The sequence below is a fragment of the Eulemur rufifrons genome, chromosome 2 (genome assembly GCF_041146395.1).
Source record: "Eulemur rufifrons isolate Redbay chromosome 2, OSU_ERuf_1, whole genome shotgun sequence".
In the NCBI taxonomy this organism is placed as follows: Eukaryota; Metazoa; Chordata; class Mammalia; order Primates; family Lemuridae; genus Eulemur; species Eulemur rufifrons.
In genome coordinates, this window is record NC_090984.1 from 93,292,246 (window position 1) to 93,319,718 (window position 27,473).

At 43.8% G+C, this 27,473-nt stretch overlaps 1 protein-coding gene across 12 annotated transcripts; it reads right to left on the reverse strand.

Annotated features, from left to right (window-relative positions):
* Positions 1 to 821: 821 nt before the first annotated feature.
* Positions 822 to 25,440, reverse strand: MAX (MYC associated factor X). 12 transcript variants are annotated; one of them, XM_069487688.1, is made up of 6 exons: positions 25,037 to 25,264; positions 24,277 to 24,303; positions 16,193 to 16,300; positions 3,627 to 3,750; positions 3,057 to 3,141; positions 825 to 2,370 (listed from the first exon to the last, which is right to left on the reverse strand). In XM_069487688.1, the coding sequence occupies exons 4-6, from the start codon at positions 3,645 to 3,647 to the stop codon at positions 2,183 to 2,185; spliced, it is 294 nt and encodes a 97-aa protein (XP_069343789.1). In that variant the 5' UTR covers positions 3,648 to 3,750; positions 16,193 to 16,300; positions 24,277 to 24,303; positions 25,037 to 25,264; the 3' UTR covers positions 825 to 2,182. The 12 variants fall into 12 exon arrangements, with proteins under 12 accessions (XP_069343725.1, XP_069343789.1, XP_069343805.1 ...); XM_069487704.1 differs by lacking the exon at positions 25,037 to 25,264 and adding an exon at positions 24,838 to 25,016; XM_069487695.1 differs by lacking the exon at positions 24,277 to 24,303.
* Between the last annotated feature and the right edge of the window lie 2,033 nt (positions 25,441 to 27,473).

The window sequence follows — 27,473 nt, forward strand, 5'->3', positions numbered from 1 at the left end:
TCCAGTCTCTTTCCTCTGCCTTGAAAAGGAGTAGCTTTAACAATGGCATCTTGCTCTCCCAGCATCATTGTTGTCCTTAATGAAATCATGGCTTTGGGGGCTTGATCATGTTTCAGATTGCCTCTTGTATAAACACGACCCATCTGCCAACGCCCATAACCAAAAAGAGATACTATGGATTTGACATTCAATTGATAGGAGCCCCAGCACTCTCTACCATTCTAAAGATAGTGACAAATCAAAGAACTGATTTGACTTCACTTCCTCCCATGGTCTAGGAACAGTTGTATTTCCTGTCACCCAGACAGGAAAGCCAAAGCTAAGCTGTGTTCTGGCCATAATTCCTTTTCCTTCCAAGGTCAAACAAGTTCAGGCTGGTGTTGGGTCCAGCCTGAGTAGAGCCAACCTGATGCTGTTGTAGCCTTCTTGACTTCCAGCCCATGGCAGCTCTGCTGCCTCCTAACATGCTGGAACTTTCTAGAAACTGAAAGGTCCTAGACAACAGCCACCTCTCAACTGGGCATTCATTACCAGGAGAATCCAAACCACAGCTCTGGGTTATGAATTCTCCCAAGGGTATTTGTTTAGCAGGAACTGGATCTAGAAATGTTGCTGCAGAACACAGACAACAGCACCTGTTTGTCCACGCTCTCGGGCTGAGCTGAGCCCTCAGAACAAAGGGGAAACAGCCCTTGGTTCTGTAAGCCCAGATAAGCCACATCTGCTCCTCTCTCGGGCTTCCGCTTAGGCCCAGCAGCTTCCAGAGGGCTCTTCCCTGTGAGCCATCTTGGCCTTTGCAAGGGCAAGAAGACACCACCACCAAGAAGGATAAAATAAGTTTTTATTTATAGTCTTATAGTAAAGGGGGAAGCCTTAACTTGCAAGACAATTTTTCGGCAGTATGTACAACATACTTTTTATTTCCATGGAATGGAATCAAACACAGACTGAGACTACAGAGTATACACTAGAAATCAGCAAATGCCAGGAACGGAGTAGGAAAACGACAAAGAAATGAGGCCTAAACACACAAAACCCTTCACTGGGATCTGTTGACCACAGCCAGAACCAGGGCTGGATCACACCATGGAGACAGGTTCTGGGACAGCAGGAAAGGAAGTGGGGTGAGGGCAGGGAAGGGTCCGCACTGGCGTGCGGGTTTAGTACCAGGTAAATTGCTCTTGGTATTTACATACAAAATCAGTTGGCTCTATTTCTTAGAAATATACACGGAAAGAAAGGAAGATCTGATCATTACTTTATGAATCTGTCGCTTTGCAATATCGACGTCATCAGAAATAGGGACAATTCACTCAGATTCAAATTTCAGTAGCAGGAAATAAATATCAAAACATCATCACTGGCCCTCAATACAAAACCTCTACCCCACCCAATACTCCCTCCCTGTCCCACCCCCAAATAACCACTCCCTGGAGGCTGCCGCTTCACTGCTGCCGTCTCCCATACATACCCCTAGAGAGTCACGCGGCCCTCCGCAAGGCTGGCACCGCAGGCTTAAACAGCTGGCTGAGAGAAGCAGGAGTGAAACATGCCAAAGACTCTGCGCTGCAAATCTGTCCCCACTTTCCTTACATACCACAAACTTCTTTAAGGATCTGGTCTTTCAATAGGAGCGATAAATAGCTTTTTAGAAAAAGAAAAAAAAAAATCCTTAAAAGAGGAGGAGGGGTAATTCTGATTACTCCAATCCGGTTGTCTTCTCAAAGTAGAGCAGTTCACAGATTCACAAAGTCTATCAAACAGAGGTGAGGGTGGACCGGGAGGAGAGGCCTGGGCGGGGCAGGCGTCCTCCAGGCACGTGCCCGGCAAGGCTGGAGGAGCTGGTGGGGTGGGCAGGACACTATGTGCTCAGAGGTCCGGCCGGCCGTCTGTCCTCCACAGAAAAAGCTGCCAAGTTGGGGTGTTTTGGTTTAAAAATTCCTGGTGGGGACAGGGAATCCCTGAAGGGAATACATTAAAAAAAAAAAAAAAAAATAGTGGAAATGGGGAAGGAGAACAAGAGCTGTTGTCCAAGAGCTTCTACGTAAAAATAAAAATTAAAAAAAAAGGGAGAAAGAGAAAAATAAAGAGTCTCTTAAATGGTTCTGAGGGTTCTAACGATGAACTGAAAGGAGGATGAGACGATGGAGACAGTTTTTATTGCTGGCCTGCCCCGAGTAGCTTAGCTGGCCTCCATCCGGAGTTTCTTCCTGCTTTGGGGCTCTTCAGGCTCTGACTCCGAGCTGGAGTCCGAGCCCCCATCGAAGGCAGAGATGGTGCTGCCCTTGGCGTTGGTATAGAGGCTGTTGTCTGAGGAGGGGTAGTTGGTCTGCAGTTGGGCACTTGACCTCGCCTTCTCCAGTGCACGGACTAAAAGGCAACCAAGGGAGCGTGTTACCACCTTCTGGAGACTGGGTCCAGACTGAGACTCAGGGTCCAGCCTGTTCTTCCTAAAAGCTTGCTTGCTGGCCCCAAGGTGCAGGGTGGCTCAGAAGTAATTCCTTCTGGTGGCTGTTCCACCCACACACTTCACTTCCCTCCCTCCTCTCCCAGCTGGACCTGGGGACCCAGCAGACACGGCCAGTCACTCTGCAATCCCACCCAATGCTGAAGAGAAGGCTTGTGATGTCATCGTCCTGCCATGGAAGCCCAGTGTAGAGACCGGAGCACGTGCTCCCTGTGGGATGCAGCAGTGCAATGACAGAGGAGAAGCTGGCCCAACAACGTCAGGCTCCACAGGGTGTGAAGGCCACACGAAAGCAGGAAAGGATGACATAAGATGTATCAGCCAAAGGAAAGTTTTGGCTTAGCTCTCATTTGTACACGATCCCACTTGGAATGACAAGCTGGACACTTGGAAGCAAGTATACACACAAAATACCTGGGCCTTTTGACAGGTAGCCCCTACATGCAGGCTGCTTAGCCCGGTAACCAACCCGCTGATGCCACCCACTGCCCATCCCTTGGTTCAGCTCAGCTGGAGCCTGGAAAGTCAACCCATTTATTTTATTTTAGTTTATTTTATTTGAGGTTTTCTAACCCAGGTGGTTACTTGCATTTCCTTTTACTTGCATCTTCCATGAGGGAGGAAGAGAAGTGAATTCCCCAGGAACAAAGAACTTGATCAGCTCTCGCTTTCCCCTGTGGTTGTAGGAAAAGGTGGGTGTGAGCATTTGAGAACAGCATGGGCTTGGCCCATAGGCTGCCCTGATTGGACTACCATTGACAATGGGGAGGGCTCACTGTCCCTGAACACCTGGAGTCTCTGGTACTTACATAGCACATTCCACTCCAAGGACCTCAAAGCTCTTTCAGACACCTGATGCCAGGTGTGATCCCTACTGCAGGCAGAGTACCTGAGCCCCAAGAGGGGAGAGATCAGGTCAGAAAAGATTCAAGTCTCCAGATGTCTAACTCCCTAGCCTCCACTGGCTCTTCACTGTGGCTCTCAGGTCCTTCCTCAGGACGGCTCTAACACTTAAATACTCAGGTCCCAGGAAGCAGGGCCAAGGCTGCTTCTGAGCGCATGCTCCAAGACTGGCTCTGACTCTGCAGGCCCAGGTGCGAAAGCCCTGACCTGGCTGGAGCACAGCAGGGCTGACCGCCCCACAGGCTCAGGTGCTCACCTTGCTGCTCCAGAAGAGCATTCTGCCGCTTGAGGTCGTCAATATCTTGCTGGTGTGTGTGGTTTTTCCTTCGCATATATTGGATATACTCTGTGGCTTTGTCTAGGATTTGGGCCCGGGATGCCTGTTGCAATATGAGAAAAAGCACAGGGGACAAAATAAAGACCAAATCCAGGGAGTGAGGGAACCTTGCTTATCGGCATGGGTGGCTGGAAACAGGGGGGTGAAGTGGGAAGGCTGAAGAAATATAGAGTAACGGCTATTTAAGGCTTCTCTGTACTACACAAGACACCAAGTGCTTTACAGAGCTTACCTCACAAGCACGGTCTCAGAGGTGGCTCCACCAGGAACCCAAGGCTCAGAGAAGTGTACTGGTTTATTCAAAATCAGCAGCTAGATAGTAGCACAGCCTGGATTTAAACTCAGGTCCGTCTGACTCCTGAACTATACTTCTCCCATCCCCTTTGGTTCTTTAGGTTTGCTTTAAAGTCTTTAGCTTGGCTATGTCTGAAAACATTAAAATACTACTTAAATGAAAGCTTAGGCCACTCACTCTGCTAGGGCCTGGCTCCGGGCAGGTGGTCCAGAAAGATAAAAGCAAGATCTCAGTTGGAGCTGGCATGGGATGGGAGTGGGTACAATGTTTTTCATCAAGGTCCTAGATTTCAGCCAAACTCTCAACCTTTTCTTAACTGTTTCCCACTGAACGATGCTGCTGTGTCACTATTTCAGCCTTCCTGGCTAAAGAAACTTTCGTGAAAGCTGTCAGTGCTTGATGTCAACACAGGAAGGGCATGAGATTGGGCCATTTCAGGAAGCAACCACACCTCTACAATGGCTGTGGGTAGCCTGGGCACTGCCCTGTCTGAGGAACAAGACAGTAAGTCAGTAAATGTATGTCAGGTTACCGTGCTCCTTAAGTCGAACTTGACTGGGAGATTCCCTCCAGCCTGCAAACATGGCCAGAATTACTTATGACCGGCCAGCCAAATTGGTAGGTGGTAAAAAGCCAAGAGAAGCCTAAGGCAAGGTAGTCTAGTAGCTAAAATCTGGCATTCATACCACAGAGGCTCCTGAGCAGCAGGAAAGCTTCTCACTCAGGGTAGGGAGTACTCAACAATTCTGTATTTATAAGCCCCATGGGTCCTAAACAACCAGAACACAAAGGGGGTGGGGGGGTGGGTGGGGGGAGGCAAAGAAAACATCCACACTCAGGCTAGCAAACCACATCTACTCATATTAAATCCTAACAATCTCAATTTACAGACCCAGGTTGGCTGGGTATCAGAGAGCTTTCATAAGGCCCGAGTCTATTCACCAGTTCTTGCAAGTACTAGAATTTCCAGGCTTTCCTCTTAAAGCACCTTAAGGCAATTTCCTCAAGAGGAAATCCTTCATATACAATCAACCATTTTTATCTGGTACAAATTACACCCAAGGTACTGGGCAGACACTGGGGAAACAAAATGTATTAGTCATGGCTTCTTTGCCCAGAAGCTTGCTTACTATCTAGCTGAGAAGATAAATATATCTATATACAGACGAATCACAGGGCAGTACTGACAAGTGTAATCCGACTAGTGCAGATTAGAAAGGCCGGGAAAGATGGCTTCTGGCGAGGGCAATTACCTACCATGTGCCAGGCACTGGCCTTGGCATTGCACATGCACACACACACTCCTACCTGAAACAGTGAACCCTGCATTGGACCACGGTAGAGTTTAAGGGAAAAGGTTAATCTGAGAAGGGAGAATAGCACAGGCAAGGGCATGGGGTAGAGAAAAGCCAGATGTATTTCTTTAGTTAAGTCAGTTTATGCAGGAGGAATTAAGAGTACCTAGCAATGGATACTTCAGATGCTGTTTCCCATTTCTGCAAAAAGGCCTTATTAGGGTCTAATTATTAGGTGATAAAATAGGAAAAAAGGGCACATAATGAGAAGGGGTCTAATTAAAATAGCCTGCTTCTCCAGATCCTAGAGATGGAATTAAAAATGATTAGTATTGTACGAAAGGAAGTAGAGTGGCAAGGAAGAATCTGGGAATTCAGGAGACAGAGGTATGCTCTGCGCTCTTGTCACTATAGGTTCTGCGACTGCAGATACAACATTTCTCTCCATGCCTGCTCCTTATCTGACAAGAAGTTCTCGAAAAGCCCACCCAGCCCTCCAAGTTCTGCCCTTTCCATCACTGGTGTAACTGCTATGCACATTTATACCCCAGGCTCTCTTTAAATTCGCCTATTTTAAAACTATTTTTTCAAGCAACAGTTCCCAGAAGGCAACATTAGCTCCAGTTTAAACAACTTGTATGCATCTGGGACAAGGGGAAAAAAGCAAAACCTCTGAAACCAGAGAGGATTTGCAAATAGTCAGTAATAACTTTTAATGAATGATCAGACTGAGTAGCAGCCTTTGTGTTACCAGTTTTTCCTTCAAATATTTATATGTGAAACCATGAAATTAAGATCAAGAAGTAAAAAGTGAGCAGTAAACACAGCAAAACAAGCCAGAGGAGGGAAAAAGATCCTGCAAGTGATAGCAGTTTCCACTTCAGGGTAATTTTTGGATGAAGATAAAATTCATGGATGCTCAGAATATAGAGTACTTTGGGAACAAGAGGTTCCCAAAGAAGGCTGGGTGAGCTTAAACCCAGCATGAGGCCTCCAGAATGCTCAACACAGACCTTCCTCCAACCTCTGCTGAAAGCAGAAGTGCCTCAGGTCACTGGGGGAGTCCCTGACACATCATTAGTCCAAAAGAGTACTTTAGCATTAACTTTATTTTGCCCTTCCCAGGGTACTCAACAAGAATTAAAATCCAACAAGAAAAAATTTAAAGTACAAAATATAGAATTCCCCCAAATTTCCATGTGCACATAGTCCAGGGAAGAAAACGCAAAAGGTTGAAGCTAAAAATGCTAGACTTATCTAAAATCCCCTCCTCCCATCTTTCCAAACCACACAAGATCATGTGATCAACCACAGCAGTAAGGTGTGGGTAGGGTAGGCCCTTCCTTGCCTTTATGAGTTTATAATATGTGACCAGCAAACATAAAGCCAGCAAGAAACCCTGGGATTTATGGCATGGACTATGAACAGCCCCGGGCTTTCAGTTTCTGTTCCCTGAAAATGCTCTCAGTCAGCTGAGTCAACTGACAATCCTCACGTGAGTGTGACTGACCAGACAGAACTTGGTAACTCAACATGTCCACAGATCAAGTGTTGCCTCTGGGTACTCAGTAAGGACCTGAATAATTCTTTTTCCTGATGGCATTTACAATTAGAAGGTGCTAATTCTGAGTCTGCCTTTCTGAGCCAAAATGGCTCTCTTGAATGGTCTGGATGCAACCCTGAGATAGGACTGACTGTGGCTGATGGGACCAAAAAGGTAGTTGGGCCTCCTACGTGAGTACTCTTGCGTGAGTAAATGCACAGTGACTCCTCAGACCTCTTGTTCACCTCTGGGAGCCACAAGAAAGGACGCTGGACAGCCTTGCCAGGTCTTACTCCAAAGCAATACCAATGATGCCAATGACAATGATAATAATGACAGCAGCTAACACTTACTGAGTACGTACTAAGTGCCAGGCATCCTCATATAACCTTCTGATAATTTTTTCCACTATTTTATAAATGAGGAAACTAAAGTACGGAACTGTAACTTACCCAGTGGTATGTAACTAGTAGGAAGTAGAGTCATGATTTGAACCCAGGACACCTGTATTTTGGGAACACACAGGCTATAGAACTAATTAAAAAGATCAATAGAATTGTAGGGATAGTGTTGTCATGGAAAGGAAAGTTTGAAGAGGAAAAGGACTATGAAAGAATCTCCTGATTTGCCTTTAAGGGTGTCAATGGAAGGCCCTAGTGAAGGTAGTTTCCTTGGAGGAATGAGTTTACTAATGGGGTAAATTGTCTCCCCACAGGTAACAGCTGCAAGAATGAGCTGAAGATTGCTTTTCTTTGTCTTTTAAAGACAGGTGAGAACCAAACAGGCTTCTAACAGAAACAAACTGAAAGGAAAAGCCTGAAGATGCAAGCTAGCTTGAGAGCACTGACTGAACTTGGCCCTGGGGCTATGTCAGCTTCCCACAGTGCTGCTGGCTTCCACACTTCTTGGCAGTCCAGAAGAAGGGTAAATGCAAAATGGACAATGGAGAAGTCCCAGGGTGTGGCAGCGGGTCCAGCAGGTTCCTGCTGTGGCCTGTTTGCATCCCTTCCTGTGGCAGCAAGGAGACAGAGGGGAAGGTCAACCCATCCCCAAGAGGCACCCACTTTCACAGATCTCTGCCTTAGAACACAGTCCACCCACCCTACATGTCACAGCAAGAATGGACCACATATCTCACAAAAGACTTCAACCCCAAAAGAGTTTGATTCTAATTAGAACCTTTTAAGGTCCCAAATGACTCCTGAAGTAGTCTACAATGATGCTTAGTATGAAGTCCAAGGTTGATAAATCTCATTTAAGACAGTGGCTCTCAAAAATTTTCATATGTAAGGTGAGAGTTCTAAACACTTCTGGAGTTGTAAATCTGATTACAGTAACTTGGATTTGTATAAAAGTCAATGTTGCATCACCAGGCACAGTAACATGCACCTGTAATCCCAGCTACTAGGGAGGCTGAGGGGGGAAGATTGCTTGAGCAGGCATTCAAGACTAGCCTGGGCAACATAATGAGACTCAGTCTCAAAAAAAAAAAAAAAAAAGAATCCAAGTTGTTTTAGAAAGTGGGTGGGGACAGATGAGGAAGAGAACAGTAATACTAGATTGTCAACAGGAGGAACACCATTGTCCTTTCCTAGGGTCCTAATGCTGACTTGAGAAACAATGATCTTAGCTGTATTCATGACTTTTCCTCTTCACTGTCAAAAACAGATCCTACTGGGCTGATGTTACAGCTGCAATGTTTTCAAGAACCAAAATACCGTATCTGGAGGAAAAAAAGAGTTACTGCCTGATTCACCAACTGACATCTGCTTTATTTTGCACTAGTTATTTTAGAGAAAATAAAACCATTTATTTTGTGAAATCTGCACAAGCTTTTACACACATGAAAGTAAAGGGAGGGCCAGGGCAAAGCCAATACTCATTTTGAATAAGCTGTCTTCTGAATTAGACAAATTAAGAATTTGCACAATAAATTTGGGTCTGCATTGAACTAGTTCATCCAAAAATGGAGCCCCATCTATGCCAACAAGGGGGGCTAGAAGGTTGTGTGGTCAGAGTCAGCACAGCCCTGGGGCCCCTTGAAGACTTCCTGCTTCTAGGCCCTCCACTCGCCACAGGACCATTTTGTTGATTACGAGGAAAAGGCAGAGCTATCATGCCCTGCAAGGGGCTTAATTAAAGCCAAGAGTCAGACATTTGCTTAAGGGTCAACAAAAACCATTTTTCAAACCTTACATTCTTTTTCCTCATGCCTTTTGTAGCTTGAAATGAAGGCGTGGCACTTCCCCACCAAACTTTGGCCACGAAGGACAGGAGCACACAGTTCCCCAAAGAGGAAACAGAGCAAGTAAATAAACATGTGGAAAAGCATTTACTCTCACACGTAATAAACAAAATACAAAAGTAATTGCTAATTTTTGTCTACTAAACTAGTCATCTCTTTCAAAAAACAATTCCAGTGATGATGAAATTGGTATTCTCAAACACTACAAATGACTGATCTTTAGAATTTGCTTGGAAAAAAGTAAGAAATGAAAGAAAGAGGACATAAACAATACTCCTGGAAAGCACTTTGGCAACACAGAGCAAAAAACCAGACGCTCATACTCCTCCACCCAGAAATTCAACTTCTTGTAATCTATTCTATGGAAATGGCCACAAACACCAAGATGTTCATCACTACATTATTTATAAAATTTTAAAACTGGTCACAACCCAAACTGACAGAAACCTAGCTTAATGACTTAGCCTAATCATTAAGTTTGAACATTGTATCACCTGGGAAAAAAGCATATTATGCAAAAAGCAGCAAGCTATATAGCATTTTACCCATAGAAAGCAGAAAGGAATACACCAAATAATACCGTATTTCCTTGCTTCTTAGACTCCATCAATAAAACCATGGATTTAACATTAACAGCAAGTTTTAGGGGTGAAAAAAAGGGGAGGCAAGTTTTTCTTGACATCTACTTGAAGATGGCGCTCAATTTCAGTCATATTAAAATGGGTGTGGGGTAGGGCTATTGCGCTATCCAATCTAATAGTCCCTCATCACATGTGGCTAATAAACACTTGAAATCTGACTACTCTGAGATGTGCTGTAGTGTAAAACACACATCTGATTTTTAAGACAGTGTGAGAAAAATAATTAAAATATCTCAATAATTTATAATATATTACATGTTGAAGTCATATTTATTTTTGAATATTAGGTTAAATAAAATATATTAAAATTAATTTCACCATTGTTTACTTTTTTTATTGTGTCTAACTAGAAAATTTAATTGTGTTTAAATTATATTTTAAAGTGTTTTTTAAAATGTATTTATGACTCACATTAAATTTCTCTTAGACAGCACTTGTCATAGAATTTTAGAATAAAGGGAAGGTTGTAGTTGTGTTAGAGGAAGGGGAGGACTCAGGTTTTTTTCTTCTTCTCATTTTTCTAAAGTTTTTATAATTTTGCTGGAGGATGAAAAGAAAAAGAAATACTAAAAGGAAGGCCTAGTAATCAATCCCCAACCTTCCAAATCTCAAGACACAAAAAGTTTTAGGTGGGAGTCTCCTAGCTTTCTAGGACTCTTCATGGGAGCGAGACCTCCATTCTGCACTGCAAAGAATCCCAGAAGGATTAACACGGTTCCTGCCCTCAAGGAGTACACCCTTTAGCTAGATGAGAAGATAATCACAGAAATAAGGAAGATACAGGAGAGACCCCATGAAGGACCACTAGGGTTCAAGGGTGAAGACAGATACCACAGGATTCTAAGGGCAGCCTGCCCTTAGTATTTGATGCAGCCTCATAGTGGGGAGGTGGGGAACAGAAGCGGGGCGCTCAGATAGGACACAGAGCACAGACCCCTAAGGAGCCCCTGGTGAGCTGGTCTCTTCAACATGAAACCCAGACGTCACCTGGGCTGTGAGGCTGGAGTTGGGCCTTGAGGAAAGGAAAGAACACAGACAAGCTGAGAATGACACTCCTGGGCAAACAGAGGAGGGTGTACACCCCTCTCGCTGACTGGAGCGTTAATGTATGGGAGGAACAGGTGGGCAAGTTGGGTACCTTATCTAGTGAACAGGGCATGTCAGTCCTTCCTAAATGGGCAATGAAAAGCTCTCAGAGGTTTTAGGCAGTGTTTAAATAGCTTACAAGGAATTAAATAAATACATTTACAGTTGCTGTGCCTGGAGCTTAAGGGAGACTTGGGCAACTATGGGCAACAATTTAAGATGTAGAAAATTTAAGAAGATAATTGCCCAAGTTGGAGTCTGGCCAATTAATAACCTTAATGAATAATGAGGTGAAATGGATAGGGCTGTGGTTTACATTTCATTTAAAAGACAATCCCTCCAGCAGCCCCAGATATGATGTGGACACAATATTGCCGAATGACCTGCCTGCCTTAAAAAGCATCCACAAGAATAAACCATCTCCCAGAATAATGTAAGCAGGGTAGACAGGGACTTCCTTCCCTCAGTTAATAAATACTAACTGTGCTCCCTACTATGTGCCAGGTACTGAGGGAAGAAATATGACCAAAAAGAGACATTTTCTCTGCCTTCATGGTACTTGTTATGGTATCGCGCTGGCAGACAGTCATCAAATAACAACACAAACATGTGTAAAACCACATATATTAAGTATAATATGTAAGTATGTGTGCATATATATTTATATATGAGAGAGAGTGAGAGAGTGTACACGTGTAAGTGGTGTGAGAGCATTTGGCCTTCAGAATCATCACATTCCCTGCCATAAGTGAACTGTTTGGTTTCAAATCTACCTGTTACGAAAACCAGACTTTAATGGAAATGAAACTGTGATTAACTCAGTGTTTTAAACCTCTTAGTCGATGCTTAGCATGTTATCTTATTATTAACTGTTGGGTGTAATCTTCTTTCCCAAGGAGGGCAAGACCCTTAAGCGTAGACAGCATCTATTACGGTGCTCACAAGGGTCTCAATCACAAGGGTGAGCACACAGTGTTAACTGTGGCTGTTTTCTCCTGTTTCCTCTGGCTCTCTCTCCCCACAACTATGTATCGAGAACATCCTATGTGCCACAGTGTGCAACAGGAACTGACAGAGGCAGTATTCTCACACCAAAGTCAAAAAATTCTGAATTTAATGCTGACTGTAAGAAATTCTGGTTTTTCTTTCTTTTCACTTGAAGTTATATTCTTTCCTCAACACAGCTCTATCCAGAAGGGAGAAATCCAGAGCACAACTGCCTGAGAGAACAGTAAGTGTGATAAACAGGCATTCAGGGAAAGACTTAAAAAACGAGAAATTACTATATACCACTGTAGAGCTACAAATGGCAATGGTGAAAATAACCTCTATTGCTAAAGTCAACCATGGTAAGGAGGCAGTGTGACTGGATATAATCATTCTGCCTCAGGTAGCAGGACTAACTTATGGGCTAGAGGACAATTATACCCCCATGTAAAGGCAAACTGATGGGCTGGCCACCAGGTCTTGCCTCCAACATAAACATAGTGAGCTCAGTGTCAGTAAACCACTGAGTAACACTTCCTAGTACTCAACCAAGGACACTTAAAACAAAAAATAATTTCTGTTTGAGAAAAGTTAACATCACCCAATAAAAAAAAAAAATGGAGCCACAGTTGATTTTGCCCTCATTCCATTACTCCAGTTGACTGGCTGATGGTTTTAATTCCATCCTATCCTTCCCAGTGAGCTCCATGTCCAGTTGAGAAACTACAAGGAAGAAAAAAGACTCTATGTGAACCCAGAATTCACAGACTTTAAATGATCCTCAACCCTGCACTTCAGTGTTACTTCCATTTGCCACCTCATAAGAGAGTAGCCCTGGTCTGACATACTGCCGAGATTAACAGCTCTACCCAGGAGAAACTCCCAAGATAATGACAAAATGTAAGTATTTAGGCAAGATTTATTTAAAACATCCTTAAATTGTCCACTGCTATGGTGTGGGAGAAAGATGGAACTTAACAATTGTCAGTTCCAAGTTCTAGTCCCTGTCCTGCTACAGAGTGGAATCATGATCTTGAGCCTGTTTTCTTGGATCTGATAGTAATGCTGGCAAGAGCAGCAGCAGTAGTAATTGTCCAATAATAGTATGATCCCTCACAGAACTGCTGTGGGAATTTAACTCTACATTGCAATACAGATGTTAGTTATTTCCAGTTTTTTTTTTTACTTAAGCAAAAGATAACCATTCTTTATAATGTTTATTTTATAGCAGAAATACAGGAAACAAAGGATAAATGGAGTTTGGGTCTCACATTTAAAGCTATTTTCCCCTTCAAATATCCCCTATTCTTAAGTAGGATCCAATTCAATCAATATTGTTTCTTTAAAAACACAAGGCACGTTTGACAGACAATCCAAATGCTAAGTCACCTGTAACATAAAGATGCTCAAATCAAAGGAGACTGGAATATAGATTCACATCAAAGGCTTTCCCTTCAAGAATCTAAGTTCCCCAAAACTTACATGGTTAAATAATCATTTTATGATTATTTACATAATGTTATAACCTTAGTTACTGCAATCCAAATCAAGAATGGGCCAATTTCCTCTGGTTCAAATACTATTTTTGTCTTTTTTGAAATGGTGTCTTGCTGTGTTGCCAGGGCTAGAGTACAGTAGCATGATCATAGCTCACTGCAACCTCAAACTCCTGGGCTCAAGTGATCCTCCTGTCCCAGCCTCCCAAGTAGCTGGGACTACAGGCATGCACCATCACACTCGGCTAATTTTTCTATTTTTTGTAGAGACAGGGTCTCTTCATGTTGCCCAGGCTGGTCCTGAAATCCTGGCCTCAAGCCACCTTCCCACCTCGGCCTTTCAAAGTGCTAGGATTACAGGCGTGAACCACAAAGCCTGGCCAAATACCACATTTTAAAAAATAACATTTAGTGAGAACTCAGAAGTCTAAGAGATCAAAGTCTTTTGTTAGACTCACTGCACCTGTGAAGCAGTATTGGTGGACAAAGAGAATAATGAAGATCACGCTCTTTATATGGGAAGGGGTTAGGTTCAACTAGAACTAACAGTCATTTCCTTCATTCACTCCCAGTGTGACATATTTGGGTTATAACACAGGACAGGAGGATTCTGAAATCAGAATGGCACCTAGTAAATTCTCAAACTGGGGCCTTGTTGATTGGCTCCCCTAGACCACTCCTCTCCCCTAGCCCCGCTGCTTCTCTGCCACATCTCCTGACACCATGCCTTCACTCATTCCCCTTGAGCCACTCTGGCCACTTTGTTTCTCCTGACTGGCCCAGGCATGCTCCTAGGTTTCTGCCTCGGTGCTATTAGCCTTGCCTTCCCTCTGCCTGGGATGCTCATTCCCAGACAGATGCATGGTTCTTTCCTTCACTTTCTTCAAATCTTTGCTACAATGTCACCTTGCCAGTGACACTTTGTCTGTCCTAATTAAAACTGCAGCTCTTCCTTCCCGGTTTTTCTCCATAGCACTTATCTGACATATTATATATATCTTTAATTATTACTTCATTTTCTATCATTTCCTCATCAGAGTAAGAGCTTCTGTTATGTCTGCTTTGTTCACTGCTGTATCACCAGTATCTAGAACAGTGGCGGCATGTAGTAGACACTCAGTAAGTATCTGTTGAATGGTACAAGTGAGGCAACAAATGACAAACTATTCCACCTGTAAGACTACCAAATTCAAATCTTCAACTTTTTTGAAGAAAGAAAGGACACAACAGGATTTAGGATAATGTGATTAAGACTTAAGGAAGAACGTGATGGCAATGTAAAATAGGCTGGATAAGGAAAAGGTACAGTCATGATCCTATGACCCACATCTTCCCAGTATTCTCAAACTTAAGAATGCCTAAAAATCATCTGACTGATTGTTATAAATATAGATTCCCAGGCTGCCTGCAGAAAGACTGATTCGGTAGTAATTCTGATGTGGGTCGTCCACAACCCACCCCTTGAGAAATGCTGCCTTAGTGCCACTCCTGGTTAGATGTGAGACTTAGGAGAAGGCAACTCTTATCCACCTAAGTTCACCAAAGCAACTTTAATTGATACCATGGTAAAGCAATCAGGACCAACTGTCAATAGGTCAGACACGCACAAGAGATAATTTTTTGCACGTGTGTACTTTGAAAAGGTCAGTCTCTCTCCCTAGTCATAGAGATTTCTGTGGTAGTTAAGGCAGTGTTGTACCCAGGAAGGTTGTTATTCCAGGTAAGTACTTTGGTTCAAGGTCATTAAGCCAAGTCCACATTAAGCAGGCTAAACTCACGGCAAATTCTGGTTTTGCAATAACAGGTATTCACACGGCCTGTTTTTGTGTTTTTCATAAAAGCCAGACCTTCCTCATGTTTCTGCCACACGGAAAGCCACACCTTAGATAAAGTATAAAGCATATGACTTACCAGAGTGACAATATAAACAAAATGAAATCATAGTAGTTCTAAATTTGATCTTGGATAAACCAAACAAACCCAGGACACCCCCACTATAGAGCTAAATCAGTAGAGCCATTCAGAGCACACCTAAGGACAGACTGAATAGCTGCTTGTTTAAACATTGGATTACTGAAATAAAAACACAAATTCTCCTCCCAATTTGCCAGTTATAACACTGAATTGCTACAGAGAACAGATAACTACACTTTGTGTCAAGAATGGAACTAGCTGTGCAGATGTTTTCTCCAAATTCCAAGGAATGACCCTAACCCATAGACTTTTACTCAAGGCTTTTAATTTTGTTTTTCAAATGCAGAAACAGCTGGTGCCTACCCCTCCAGGGAAAACACCAGCTTCTGGAAAGCCACCAGTTGGGGGGTAGGGGACAGAGGAGAGGAAGAGTGGTTATTTTTTTTCTTTTATTTCATATGAACATGTCCTTTTACTCAAATCTTTTGTCCTAAGCTTAAAATGCTCTTTACAAACCTTGGAAATAACAGTCATGGGAGCTGGAAAATCAATGGTGCCCAGCCTGTTTTACAGATATTCCTGAAGTGTTCATTTACAATAAATAATAACTTTGAACCAAAGGAAATTCTCATGGAGGTCTAGGGTATCACTGATCTCAGGAATCTTTGGTGTTGTCCCAAACTATGGGCCACTCTCTATACTAGTTATAATAATTTCTTGAATTTATTACAAATAATACTAATTTTGAAAGATGACTCCTACTAATATCTTACAAACAGCTCCATTAAATCTGACATATTTTGCTAAGGATAAATTAGAGCAGGTAAGGTATGTGATGATCCTACACAGAACCAAAAAATAAGGGAACCATGCGACCTGAATATCCCTGACTACATTTCTTTCCAAAGAAGTGAGTGCTCTGCTAAGCCCCACAAGTTCCAAGCTGGTAGTGGTCAGCTGCTCGGTTTTCTCAATAAACTCACCTTCTCTCCTTGGAGTGATGGGACTGAGTCCCGCAAACTGTGAAAGCTGTCTTTAATGTGGTCCCTACGTTTTCGTTCCAGTGCATTATGATGAGCCCGTTTGTCAGCCTAGAAGAATGGGAGAAAGAGCACATTAGGAATGCCACTCCTTTTGCTTGGTCCTTGGTGGGTGAGGTACAGCCTGGAAGTATATGCTGTCAGCGCTGTCCCTGGCGAGTGGACTGGGAAGGATTTGTCGAGGTGGGCAGTTAGGAGTCTCCAGAATTAGGCTCTGCTAAAGGGGGAGAAAGGGGTGAGCAAGGCTTGCGACAGGAACATCCAAAGTAGCTCGATGCATCCAGCTCATGCATAAGTAAAATAAAAGTTATTCATGGGGACAAAGTGTGACTCTCCTACAACATTAGTGGTCCCAACTTACTTATGTGACAGAAGAGCCAACTGTCTGTGGTTAGGAGGTGACTACAGAAAGCTCCAGTGGGCCCCTTCTTAAGATGTGATCACCTCCACTGTAAGAGATTCCCCAGGTTGGGTTGCCCAGAAAAGGAGTTAAATCACTGGTCCAGTGCTTCATTCCACGTGAAACCCATCACCGTGAGTCTCTGGAATCGCTGGCCTGGTCTCCAGCCCGCTACACGGCACTAGTTTAAGACCTCATCAAATCATACAATAGAAACTAAAACCTTTAGAAAACCCAGAAGCATGAATCTGAGATCATTATGACAGAGCTGATAGAGATGCCAACTGCATTCTGAGTTCCTGTTTTTTAAAGTAGATCCAAGGTGCTATCCTGCCAAGGGCTTCCCTTCACACAGACTGTGCCAGAAAGGCAGTTCTTAGAGGGCAGACCTGACACCCACATACTCAGAATAAATTCCCTCAGGCACCTGTGGCAGGTCAGGCTAATGTGGCAGTATCTAATATCCCAAATTAAAGTCTTTAACCTGTCCTGCTTGGAATCACAAAGAACAATCAACTGGAAGTGGACAAAGTCTGCCAACAACAAATTAGGAATGACAAAATGCACTGGCTTCAGACACAGGAGACAGCACTGGAGATCACAAGAGTGCTTTAGCAGGTCCCCACTAAAGGGACACCCCCTCTCCAAATGGTACACAATAACCCAAAGCAAGAACTTCATCCACCTCTGGAAAATATACTTTGAGAATTTACCTTGAATACACAGGTTGCACTGAGCTAACCTAAAGAGCAAGTCTGCATATACAAAGTTCAGGTACCTTTAATCTACCCAGAGTGCCAGGAATTTAAAAAATGAAGCAACAAGAGTAAATAACTTGCTTTAGCATAAGAATAATGCAGCCTCAAATGAATCCTTGTACTAGACAAGATGTACAGACAAAAATCTAGTATAAAGACAAGAGTTGCTGGACGCAGTGGCTCATGCCTGTAATCACACCACTTTGGGAGGCCTAGGCAGGAGGATCCCCTGAGACCAGGAGTTTGAGACCAGACTGGGCAACACAGTGAGACCCCATCTCTTAAAAAAAAAAAAAATAGCCAGGTATGGTAGTGTGTGAGTCTGTAATCCCAGCTACTTCAGAGGTTGAAGTGGAAGGATCATTTGAGCCCAGGAGTTAGAGGCTGCAGTGAACTATGACCACGCTACTGCACTCCAGCCTGGGTGACAGAGCCAGACCCCGTCTCAAAAACAAAACAAACAAACAAAAAAGAGTTGTGGGAATGAAAGGATTTGAAATTCTCATATCATCTAATCCTAAAAGTCTGAGTCATTATGTAGGAAGAGGCTGAGAGCTCCTGTGGTCATTTCAGTTACTTCCTGGTCTCTCCAGCACAATACCTCACCTACAACTCTGTTGAGTTGGACATGTGGTTCCCATCACAATCATGGTTCTCTATACCATATCACTCTTTTTGGGGGCAGAAGCTTGGAGCACTTCTAAAGCTGTCCTCATCTTGTTAAGTCTGAATTCACTGTAAAATGAATGTTTACTGAACCACAGTAATATATGGAATATTATGGGGAAACTGAGGCTAGAGGTAGGTACTCTGTCTCTGTCTCCTCTATTACAGCAAGAAAATTGTAGATGCCTTCTGACAGATAAAACAGCTTGATAGAATTAAACATATTTAGGTACCTAGTCCTTTTCTAACTTACTGTTTCCTCTAGTCATCAATACAAGGGTAAGTTGGGCAGAGACTATACCTAAGGAGCTTACAAGGCCAAGGGACAGCATTTGGCAGGTATCTGTCTCTCCTGTCTTTGGTATATAATACCTAAGATGGGTTATTTACATGCAAATTAATCACCCAGCTTTGGTCTCCAGCAGCAGCCCAAGATACTCTTGTCTACTAAATCACCCTGATTCCTGGCCCTCCTCCCAGCTTAAGAGCTGTGCACAGAAGCAGTGACACCAGAGTTACCCACAATTCCTCCTGTTGATACAAATAAAATTCTAATTGTCTGTTTTCTTTCTGGGAGAGCCTTACAAATCTCAAATGGCTGGAATCAAGTTGGACTTGGTTTCATGTGGGCCTGCACTAGAGGGGTGGAGCTAAGTATAATCTGACCCCAGAATCATCCCCATAATGCACTACCCCCTTCCCATTCACTGAGCCCTGAAAGGACTCAAATGGACAAGTCTTTTGGTTAGAGGATTGTAAGTGAACTTGGCTTTGGACCATCAGCTGAAATCTTGGCTTCTCATCTGGGGAGCCAGCCAAGTTTGAGAAGTTGGCTCAACAAGGAAAGGCAGCAGTCCACTGCCTGGTAGAAAGCCTGGGCCGGGGACTGTTGTTCTCAAAGTAGTGGATGGAATTTCTGTAGTGGTTCCAGGCCCAATTTAACTAGTAGAAGAGTGGAATCTTAGACCAATCCCCACTGCCATGTCCATCCCTGAGCTGCTACCAGAGTCAATTTTAAAGCTCTCAGAGACAATGGCAAGGATGTTATTTTTCTCTTCCCTAAGCCTCATTTAAAAGAGCAAGTTAAAAACATACAGAACTAACATGCCAAATTCCAGGAAACTCTGAATTAAGTATCTATATCACGAGTATTTTGAAAGATCACATGAAAAACTGAAAAATCTTTACACAAGGCTAAGAATTCTCTTTGGGAAACATTTCCAAACCGCAGATCCATCCAGCCCAATAACTTTGCCCCCTTCATGGAGGGCCAGTTGGCAGGCTCACCACTGCCTTGTTAACTGTCTTCACTTGCTGGCAACCTTTTTTGAAAGGGCCAAGATTTCAGAGACGAAAAAGAACTGGGTGAAGACTCCCAGTGTAAGGCATCTAAGATCCTCTCACAAAGTCGAAACTGGCTTTAAAAAAAAAAAGCCACAACTGTGTCCTAAACAAATAAAAGTCAACTCAGATGAGCCAGCTTTCTCTCCCCTGTACTGAGAATGATGTTTGATAATGAAAACGGATGGTACTGAAAACACCCTTGTGGAATTAATTAGGCTCTGTTCTAGGAGACAACAGAGGTATTCCTGGGCTGTACAGCAGGCCCCCAAATATCTCCCCTACATATCCTATAGGAGCAGTGGCTGGACGCTGCCCACTCTTCAAGTACACTGGATTTGTACATCTGGGTTTCTGCCAGAAAACCCTTCCTTTAGGGCATCCGAGCCTAACAGAAATACTAAGGGGCTGTGCAGTGGCCCACAGATGCTGAACAGCAACTACCCCACTAAATCACTTCCAGCTTTGACATCTCTGCCAAGGTTTTTACTCAGCCTCTCAGTTTTATTTCTACCAAACTTTCCACACTGGCAGCCAGAATAAAAATCTTCACCTACAATTTATCCATCTTTGACACTCACCAAGCACGTGTATCTTAAATGTTATTAAATGTTGAAGGCAAACATTATTTTGTTAGCCAAGAAGTTGCTAAACTGGCAGGAGGTCATTCAAGCTAAGGAGGTCTGTTCAAAACTTGAGGGAAATCTCTTGAAATTATTTCCTTTGAACTTACTGCACAGAGAATACGTCTTCATTCAAGCATTACATCACTCAGCAACCTTATTTCCTCCAAGCTTTAGGAAAATATCATGGGGAAATAAATGTTTCATCATTCAAGGATGCACAAGCTTCTCCAGAACAATGCCACTTCTTACACTCTAACTGACATCTAACCCTATCTTCAAGGGGAATCTTCTCAATTCCAGTACAGAAAGTTCTTAGCATACAGGGAATTAGAGTTGCCCACCAAATATTTACTGCCCTTACGAAATTTAAAACTTGCAGTTTAGAGGAAAATAGTGTTACTTACGCTATCAAGCTATTCGTATTAACACTAAGAACACGGAATACACAGGCCCATAATTCTCATGAGAAAAGACCTATTAATTCTGATAGATAAGAACCAGATAGAATAAAGCTGAATTTCTACGTAACTTAAAATATTCATTTTAATCAACATGAAAATTACAACATGAAAGAATGGGCAGCTAGGATGAGATAAACTCGCTAAGGTCCCTAACAGAAAGATACTAATTTCAATTTCCCAGTATCTTTCCTGCTTGTAGCCAATTGACCGGTATACATTTCCAACGTTATCTAATGTATACATCTGTTTTCAAAACTTTTCCTGTCATTTGGCGCCTAAAAGAACTTGAGAACACTATTATCCAGACATGGCATCATACTACAGCCATTTAAGAGGAAGGACGCTTTTGTCAGGAAATTTTAATTGAAAAGCAAATTGGATTCCTTGATGAACCATTTCATCATTACTCAAAAAAAGACTCTTTTAAACATAAGAACATCTTTTACTAATAGACAAGCATATTTAGGAACTTAACCTGGCATTTCTGTTATCTCTGTCAACACTCTAAGCAGAGAGGACATGCATTGATCGTGCAGCACTTGTGCCATGCAACCGATTCCAGGTAAAACAGTTTCCTGAGTGAATTCCAATCTCAGAGGCGACCAAGCTCATTCTCTTCTGAATACACTGCAATTCCTAAAGAAGCAAACAGCTCTGAGAAGTTAGAAACATTTTATACTAGAAAGGTCCAGAAGTGGAATTGCACACATCTTTTTTTAACCCACTAGCAGGTATACTGTAACTACAACATGTTCAGGTGCCATGAAGGACAATAACTGGGAAAGGACTTGTGTTTCCTGACCAACACATTAACCCTACACTTCTTGTACACCTTCACTCTTTCACAAAGAAATTTCCCAAACAAAAGTAAAGCAAAAGGAGTCCTTTGCATAAAATATACCTGTCCCAGAAATTAATCTTTAAAATGCAACCATTTCCTTCCAAAAAATAATAAAAATAAGATCATATCTGTGGGATTCTGCAATGTATTGTATTTAGTAATAAGATATTGTTTGGGGTTACTTCCTTTAGAAAAGCTTACTGGTCACTGGAGAAGCTGTTTTCCGTTTGTACTGAAGCAACAGAAAAAATATTCGTCAAATTAGTTTCACTTTCTGTTACAGTTAGCCTCACTTCCTAACTCTGTTCTTGTTCAGTAGCCCACATTTCTCATGTAGCAAGGCCTAGCTATTGTAGTGACATTATAAAACAAGAATGGATGTCTCCTTTTACATCAGGACACGCAGAACCTTTTCCAAATAATAAAGTTCTTCTCTAGTCCTAAATATTTGGTTGTTCACAGTCCACACCTTTTTCTTAACTTTTTTCTAAGGCAAAACTTAGGAATAGCTTCCTCCTAAAATTTTTAAAAATGCATTTATCTATACCAAATCTCAGGAAGTAAGCAGATGCATTCATGAAGGGAAAAAAATGGAATCCTTTTTACCCTACACATTCACAATAATAGTTTGATATAGTATAAAATTTGTCTGTAACACATCTGCTTTTTCTTTCCATGCTGTTGTGATTATCTTATACCAGATAATATTTAAAAGTTTCAACAAGTAGATGGGTCAAATTAAAAACAAAGGGTTAAATCTACTTCCCTTGCTAACCCCCAAAATCAAAGGGAAAAATCCTAGGCACCTTAACAGCAAACCAGAAACATCTAGACAAAACAATGAGATTAGCATTCTGAGAGGAGAAACATTTTAATAATTTAATAAACAAATTTACATCAACACCCATGTGGATGAACACTTTGAAAAGCAGAAAGCTTTCAAGAACTGTGAGCCAAAATTTCAGGAAGAAAACTTTTTTCTCACTGGAAAGCCAAGATAATTTCAATTCAAAGGATGATTCTGCAAAGGAAGCCTAACCAGTCCTTACCCTCCAACCCTGATCAAACCCTGACGCAGATTTTACAACTGGAGACTTGGAAGAAAAGAAAATGTTTTAAACAGACTGAGCCCCAAACATGAAGGATAATTGTAACTGAGAAAAAGGAATTCAACTTTCAAATCTACATATAAGTATGTGACAATACTTCAAAGAGAAATAAATCAAATTACTTTTAATGTCTATTATGCAGGAACAAATTTTAAGAGCCCTGGAACAACAGCATCCTCAGATTTTATGGAAATAGCAGCTCTCAGTAAAAAAAATTTTTCTTAATGCCAATTTGCTTGGACAACCTACACCATCTTTGCTTGCTCTAATGAAGAGCAGGTACAACTTACAACTGAGAGGGCTTGCCTTTATCCTGTGGCTATTAAATTCTTATACCAGAGGTCAAAGTCACATCCGGCAAACTCAAACAAGCCACCAAACAACTGTTCCACATATCATTTTAAAAATCAGAAAAATAACATAATATTTGGATTTCTCATCTTTCTTAAAAATTAGGAAGATCTGGCAACAGTGAGCCCTCACTCTCACATAACAACCCACTGGAGTAGCTGCCCTTTTAGAAGAGGCACATGCTCTCCAGTACCCAAGTTCTCACCTCTTTTCTCTATTTTATCCCTCCCCGCACTCCACAGGATCTCACTCTGTTGCCCTGGCTAGAGTACACACTACAACCTCAAACTCCTGGGCTCAAGTGATCCTCCTGCCTCAGCCTCCCCAGTGGCTGGGACTACAGGTGTGCACCACCACGCCAGGCTAATTTTTCTATTTTTTTGTAGAGACAGGGTCTCACTGTGTTGCCTAGGCTGGTCTTGAACTCCTGGCCTCAGCTGACCCTCCTGCCTCGGCCTCCCAAAGTGTTAGGATTACAGGCATGAGCCACTGTGCCCAGCCTCTATTTTATTCTTAACTGTCTCACGGCTTGGCCCACATGGGCATTTGAATTTTTGACCTCCATTCTATACACTTCTTACTGTTCCCAACTGTCAAATATCAGACACTGTGATAAACTTATTTCTCTTCCCCTCTGATTCTGATTTATTCTGTGTCTACTCTGTTTTTTCTCCAATCATGAAACACCCACATTACTATCTCAGACTCCAAAGAAATGAGATTAGTACATATCTAAAGCCACAGAACCATCTACAGAGAATATTAATATCAAAACCCTAAGCAATTATTGGGATAACATTATATGGTCTCACCCATCACCTTTCAGCAAAGCTATCTCTGCAATGCCAGTTTCCTTCAACAATTTTTAAAATTTTCTTTATACCCGTCTTTGAACTCAAATATAGAGACAGATCAGAATAACCTGTATGTGACACTTTTATAATTCAACCTTTGGCTCTCCTACATTTCCAACTTTTGCATTAAAATACCATGCCCTGCTAGATTCCATGGGTCTGCAGCAGTCACATGACATTTTGTTAAAGGTGATTACTGCATGTGGCTTCAGCCTCACAGTACCATGCAGATATGGTTTAAAACCAACTTGTTCCTAAGTAAATCTTTTGACCACTTTGCCCTGAAATAATACTACCATTTACTTCAGAATGGTGTATTTCTCATTTCCCACTTACATAGTGGCAACTGGATTCCACCATCTGAAAACTACAGAACAATTCAGTTCTTTGATAGAGCTCCTATCACTCACCTATAGTCACTGGAATTTACCACCTGAGAATCTAAAATTATGGGATTTGCAAAACCCCCTGCCCCAGAACCGGCCCCACCTCACTTTAGCGGTTAACGGGAGAGTATACTACAATATTAAAGGTAATAGAACAATCTCTTTTTCTGTCTGACCCCAAAAAGGACTAGAACTGAACGGAAATGAAAATGAAATGGAGAGTAGGAGACGTACCGCAGATTGAAACCTCGGTTGCTCTTCCTGGAATAAGAGAGAAAAAAAAAATAGAAAATATAAAAGTTATTTTTACACTTAACATTCAATAATAAGAAAATGCCGGCGGCAGAGGAAGCGGCGGGTGGGGAGTCAGCCCGGCACCCCCCTCCCTTTCTCCGTCTCCACCCTTTGCCCCCACCCTCCCACCCTCAGCAGGATCCGGTAGCGGGGTAGGGGGGTACCGAGCGCCGCCCCTCCTTCCGGGATCCGACACGGGCCAAAGGGGTCCTTGGCACTGACTCCTCCACTCGGACCCAGCTCGGGCATCCAGGCACTCCCAATCCCTGTCCGCCCTCCCTCACCCGCCAGCATCCGCGAGTCACGGGAAGAGGGGGTCCCGGACCAAAGGGGCAGGTCCTGAGCACCGTCCCCTTCCCCAGGATCCGGACAATGGGATCCCTGGCGCCCCTCATGCTTGTGCCTTGGATCCTGAGCAGGGTAGGGTGGGAGTGGAAGGCTGCAGCACCCTCATCCACGGGAGAAGGTGGGGGTCCCAAAGGCCGCGTGTCTCCTCCCCACCTCCAGTCCCAGGAGGCCGCTCCAGCCAGGAGCCCGGAGGGGAGCGAGCCAGGAGCGCGACGGAGGCGGTCCCGGCCCCGGAGAGAAGGGGAAGGAGGCGGCGGCGGCCCGGCCCCCTCCCGCCGTCGCCCCGCTGAGAGCCCCGACCGCTGTCCCCGCCTGACAACCCGCAAGGGAAGGAAGAAACCCCGGGACTCACGTCGCTCTCCACCTCGATGTCATCGTTATCGCTCATTTCCTACAGCCCAGGGAGCGGCCACTGCAGCGGCGGCGGGGAGGGGAGGGGGTGGAGGGGAGGGGGAAGTCACCGACAACAACAAGCCGAGTCCCCCCACACACACACTCACTCACTCACTCACTCGCTCTCTCACTCACACACACACACACACACACACACAACACGGGTAAGAACCACCTCCTCACTGCAGCACCGGATCAACGGCGGCACGCACGCCCGGTCGGCCCCTTGCCACGTGACCGGGCTCGTCACGCTGGGGCAGCCGAGACTTGTAGTTTTTGTCCCTCTGAGTGACGGCCCAGCTAGAGCCAGTAAAACTACAAATCCCATAAAGCACTGTATCCAGTCGACGCCTGCCCGGCTTGTTGACGGAGCCCAGAGCGCCTGCGTGTCCTGGGTAGGGGGGGCGGGGAGAGAGGCGGCGCGGCGCCTTTTGGGAGTCGTAGTCCGCAGACCGCGAGTTGTCAGGAGCTTTTCCTCTTGAGGCAGCAGAGGAGGCTGCTGGGAAGACAGGACACGTGGAGGGAGCTGGGGCTCCCGGAGCCGGGCACCGTCTGAGCTGTGGGCGTCGGGCCCAGGGGACTGGGCGGAGGCTCAGGGGGAGTAGCCGGCTGCCTAAATAACGTTGCCTTTCTTTGGTGTGACTGGTTTTACTTAGTCTTCTTGGTGTCTGAGTCGCCCCGCTTTGCGCCTTGGGGCGTAAGCAGCCCAGAAGGGAATTCTGGTGCGGCGACCAGGGGGCGCGGCTCGGCATGCCCATGCGGACCCTCGGGATCTGGTGGGGAGGTGTCAGTGGCAGGTATTAAGTGGGGTTACAGGGCAGGCAGGATGACCGACCTAGCTGCGGGACCGCTCGCAGCCGCGAGAATCTTCTATTCGAGAGCGACCATCCTCGCTACTCAGCTATTCACGTGAGGTTCGTACAGTCACAGAACCTCAACAACCGTGAATGTGGAAGTAAAGCCCCTTCCGAGGTTAGTGTAGCCCAGGCAGTTTAGGGAGTGTCCCAGTTCAGAGTACTATAATTAAGATTGCAGAAAGAATCAAAAAGGGAAACTTGTGCAGCTCTCTGTGCAGTTAAAATCATATTTATATACTGTGGTATGAGGTGTAATCACATCATTCCACCAGTATTTATTGAACACCTAACATGTGCCAGCACGAGGATACCATGATGTATGAGACCGGAATGGTCCCTGCCTTCAAGCAGCTCACAGCTGTGCAAGCAAACATGAGATTGTCCTGCCGCCATTTTAAGAGTGCGCATCAAGTCCCACGGGAAGGAAAAACAAAACAATAACAAAGACACGCTCCACCGTGAGATAAACCGCCAAAGTACTCTTTTATATCTGGTCTCCAGAATGAAGAAAATCTTGAGCTTTTCCTATGAGTTGCTGATTCCAGAATGAAAACCATTTTATCCCTGACTTTTGAACACCAAATTTGGAGATATGTCGTCTCACAAACATTTTGTGCCATATACCCCCAGTGTGAGCATATCATCCATGCTGAAGAGACAAATGTAAATGTGGCAATCCTTCCTTTACATTTTTCTCTTAAATATCTGTTGTATTTCTTATTCATTGATCCAGTCCTACTTTTCTGGATGCTTTTGTGTCCTAGGAGGTTCCTTTCACACTAAGTTGGGGAGACAGACCTTTAAATAAGCTGACCATTATGTGATAAGAGCTGATGGGCTATAAGGGATGGGCTATAAGGGAGACACTGGTGGTAGCTCTTGAGTGAGTTAATTAACTGACTACTAGAAGTTAGGGCTCATGGATGATTACAACCAACAGTAGTTGGGTGTCTGCTATGTGCAGAGCACTATAGGGCACCCCTGGCTACAAGTTAAAGTCACCCTGGGATCTTTTTTTTTTTTTTTTTGAGACAGAGTCTCACTCTGTTGCCCGGACTAGAGTGAGTGCCGTGGCATCAGCCTAGCTCACAGCAACCTCAAACTCCTGGGCTTAATCGATCCTACTGCCTCAGCCTCCCGAGTAGCTGGACTACAGGCATGTGCCACCACGCCTGGCTAATTTTTTCTATATATATATATTTTAGTTGGCCAGATAATTTCTTTCTATTTTTAGTAGAGATGGAGTATCGGTCTTGCTCAGGCTGGTCTCGAACTCCTGACCTCGAGCGATCACCCGCCTTAGCCTCCCAGAGTGCTAGGATTACAGGCGTGAGCCATGGGCCCGGCCTCTGACCCTGGGATCTTTAAGAAATTCCCATCCCTAGGCCACACCCCAAACCAATTCAACCAGAACCTCTAGGGTTGGAAACCAGGAAGCAGTATTTTTTTAAAGCTCCTCAGGTGATTACAATGTGTATGCACCCAAGACTGAGAACCTCTGCTATAGAGGATACCAAAATAAATAAGGTAGTCTCCCAC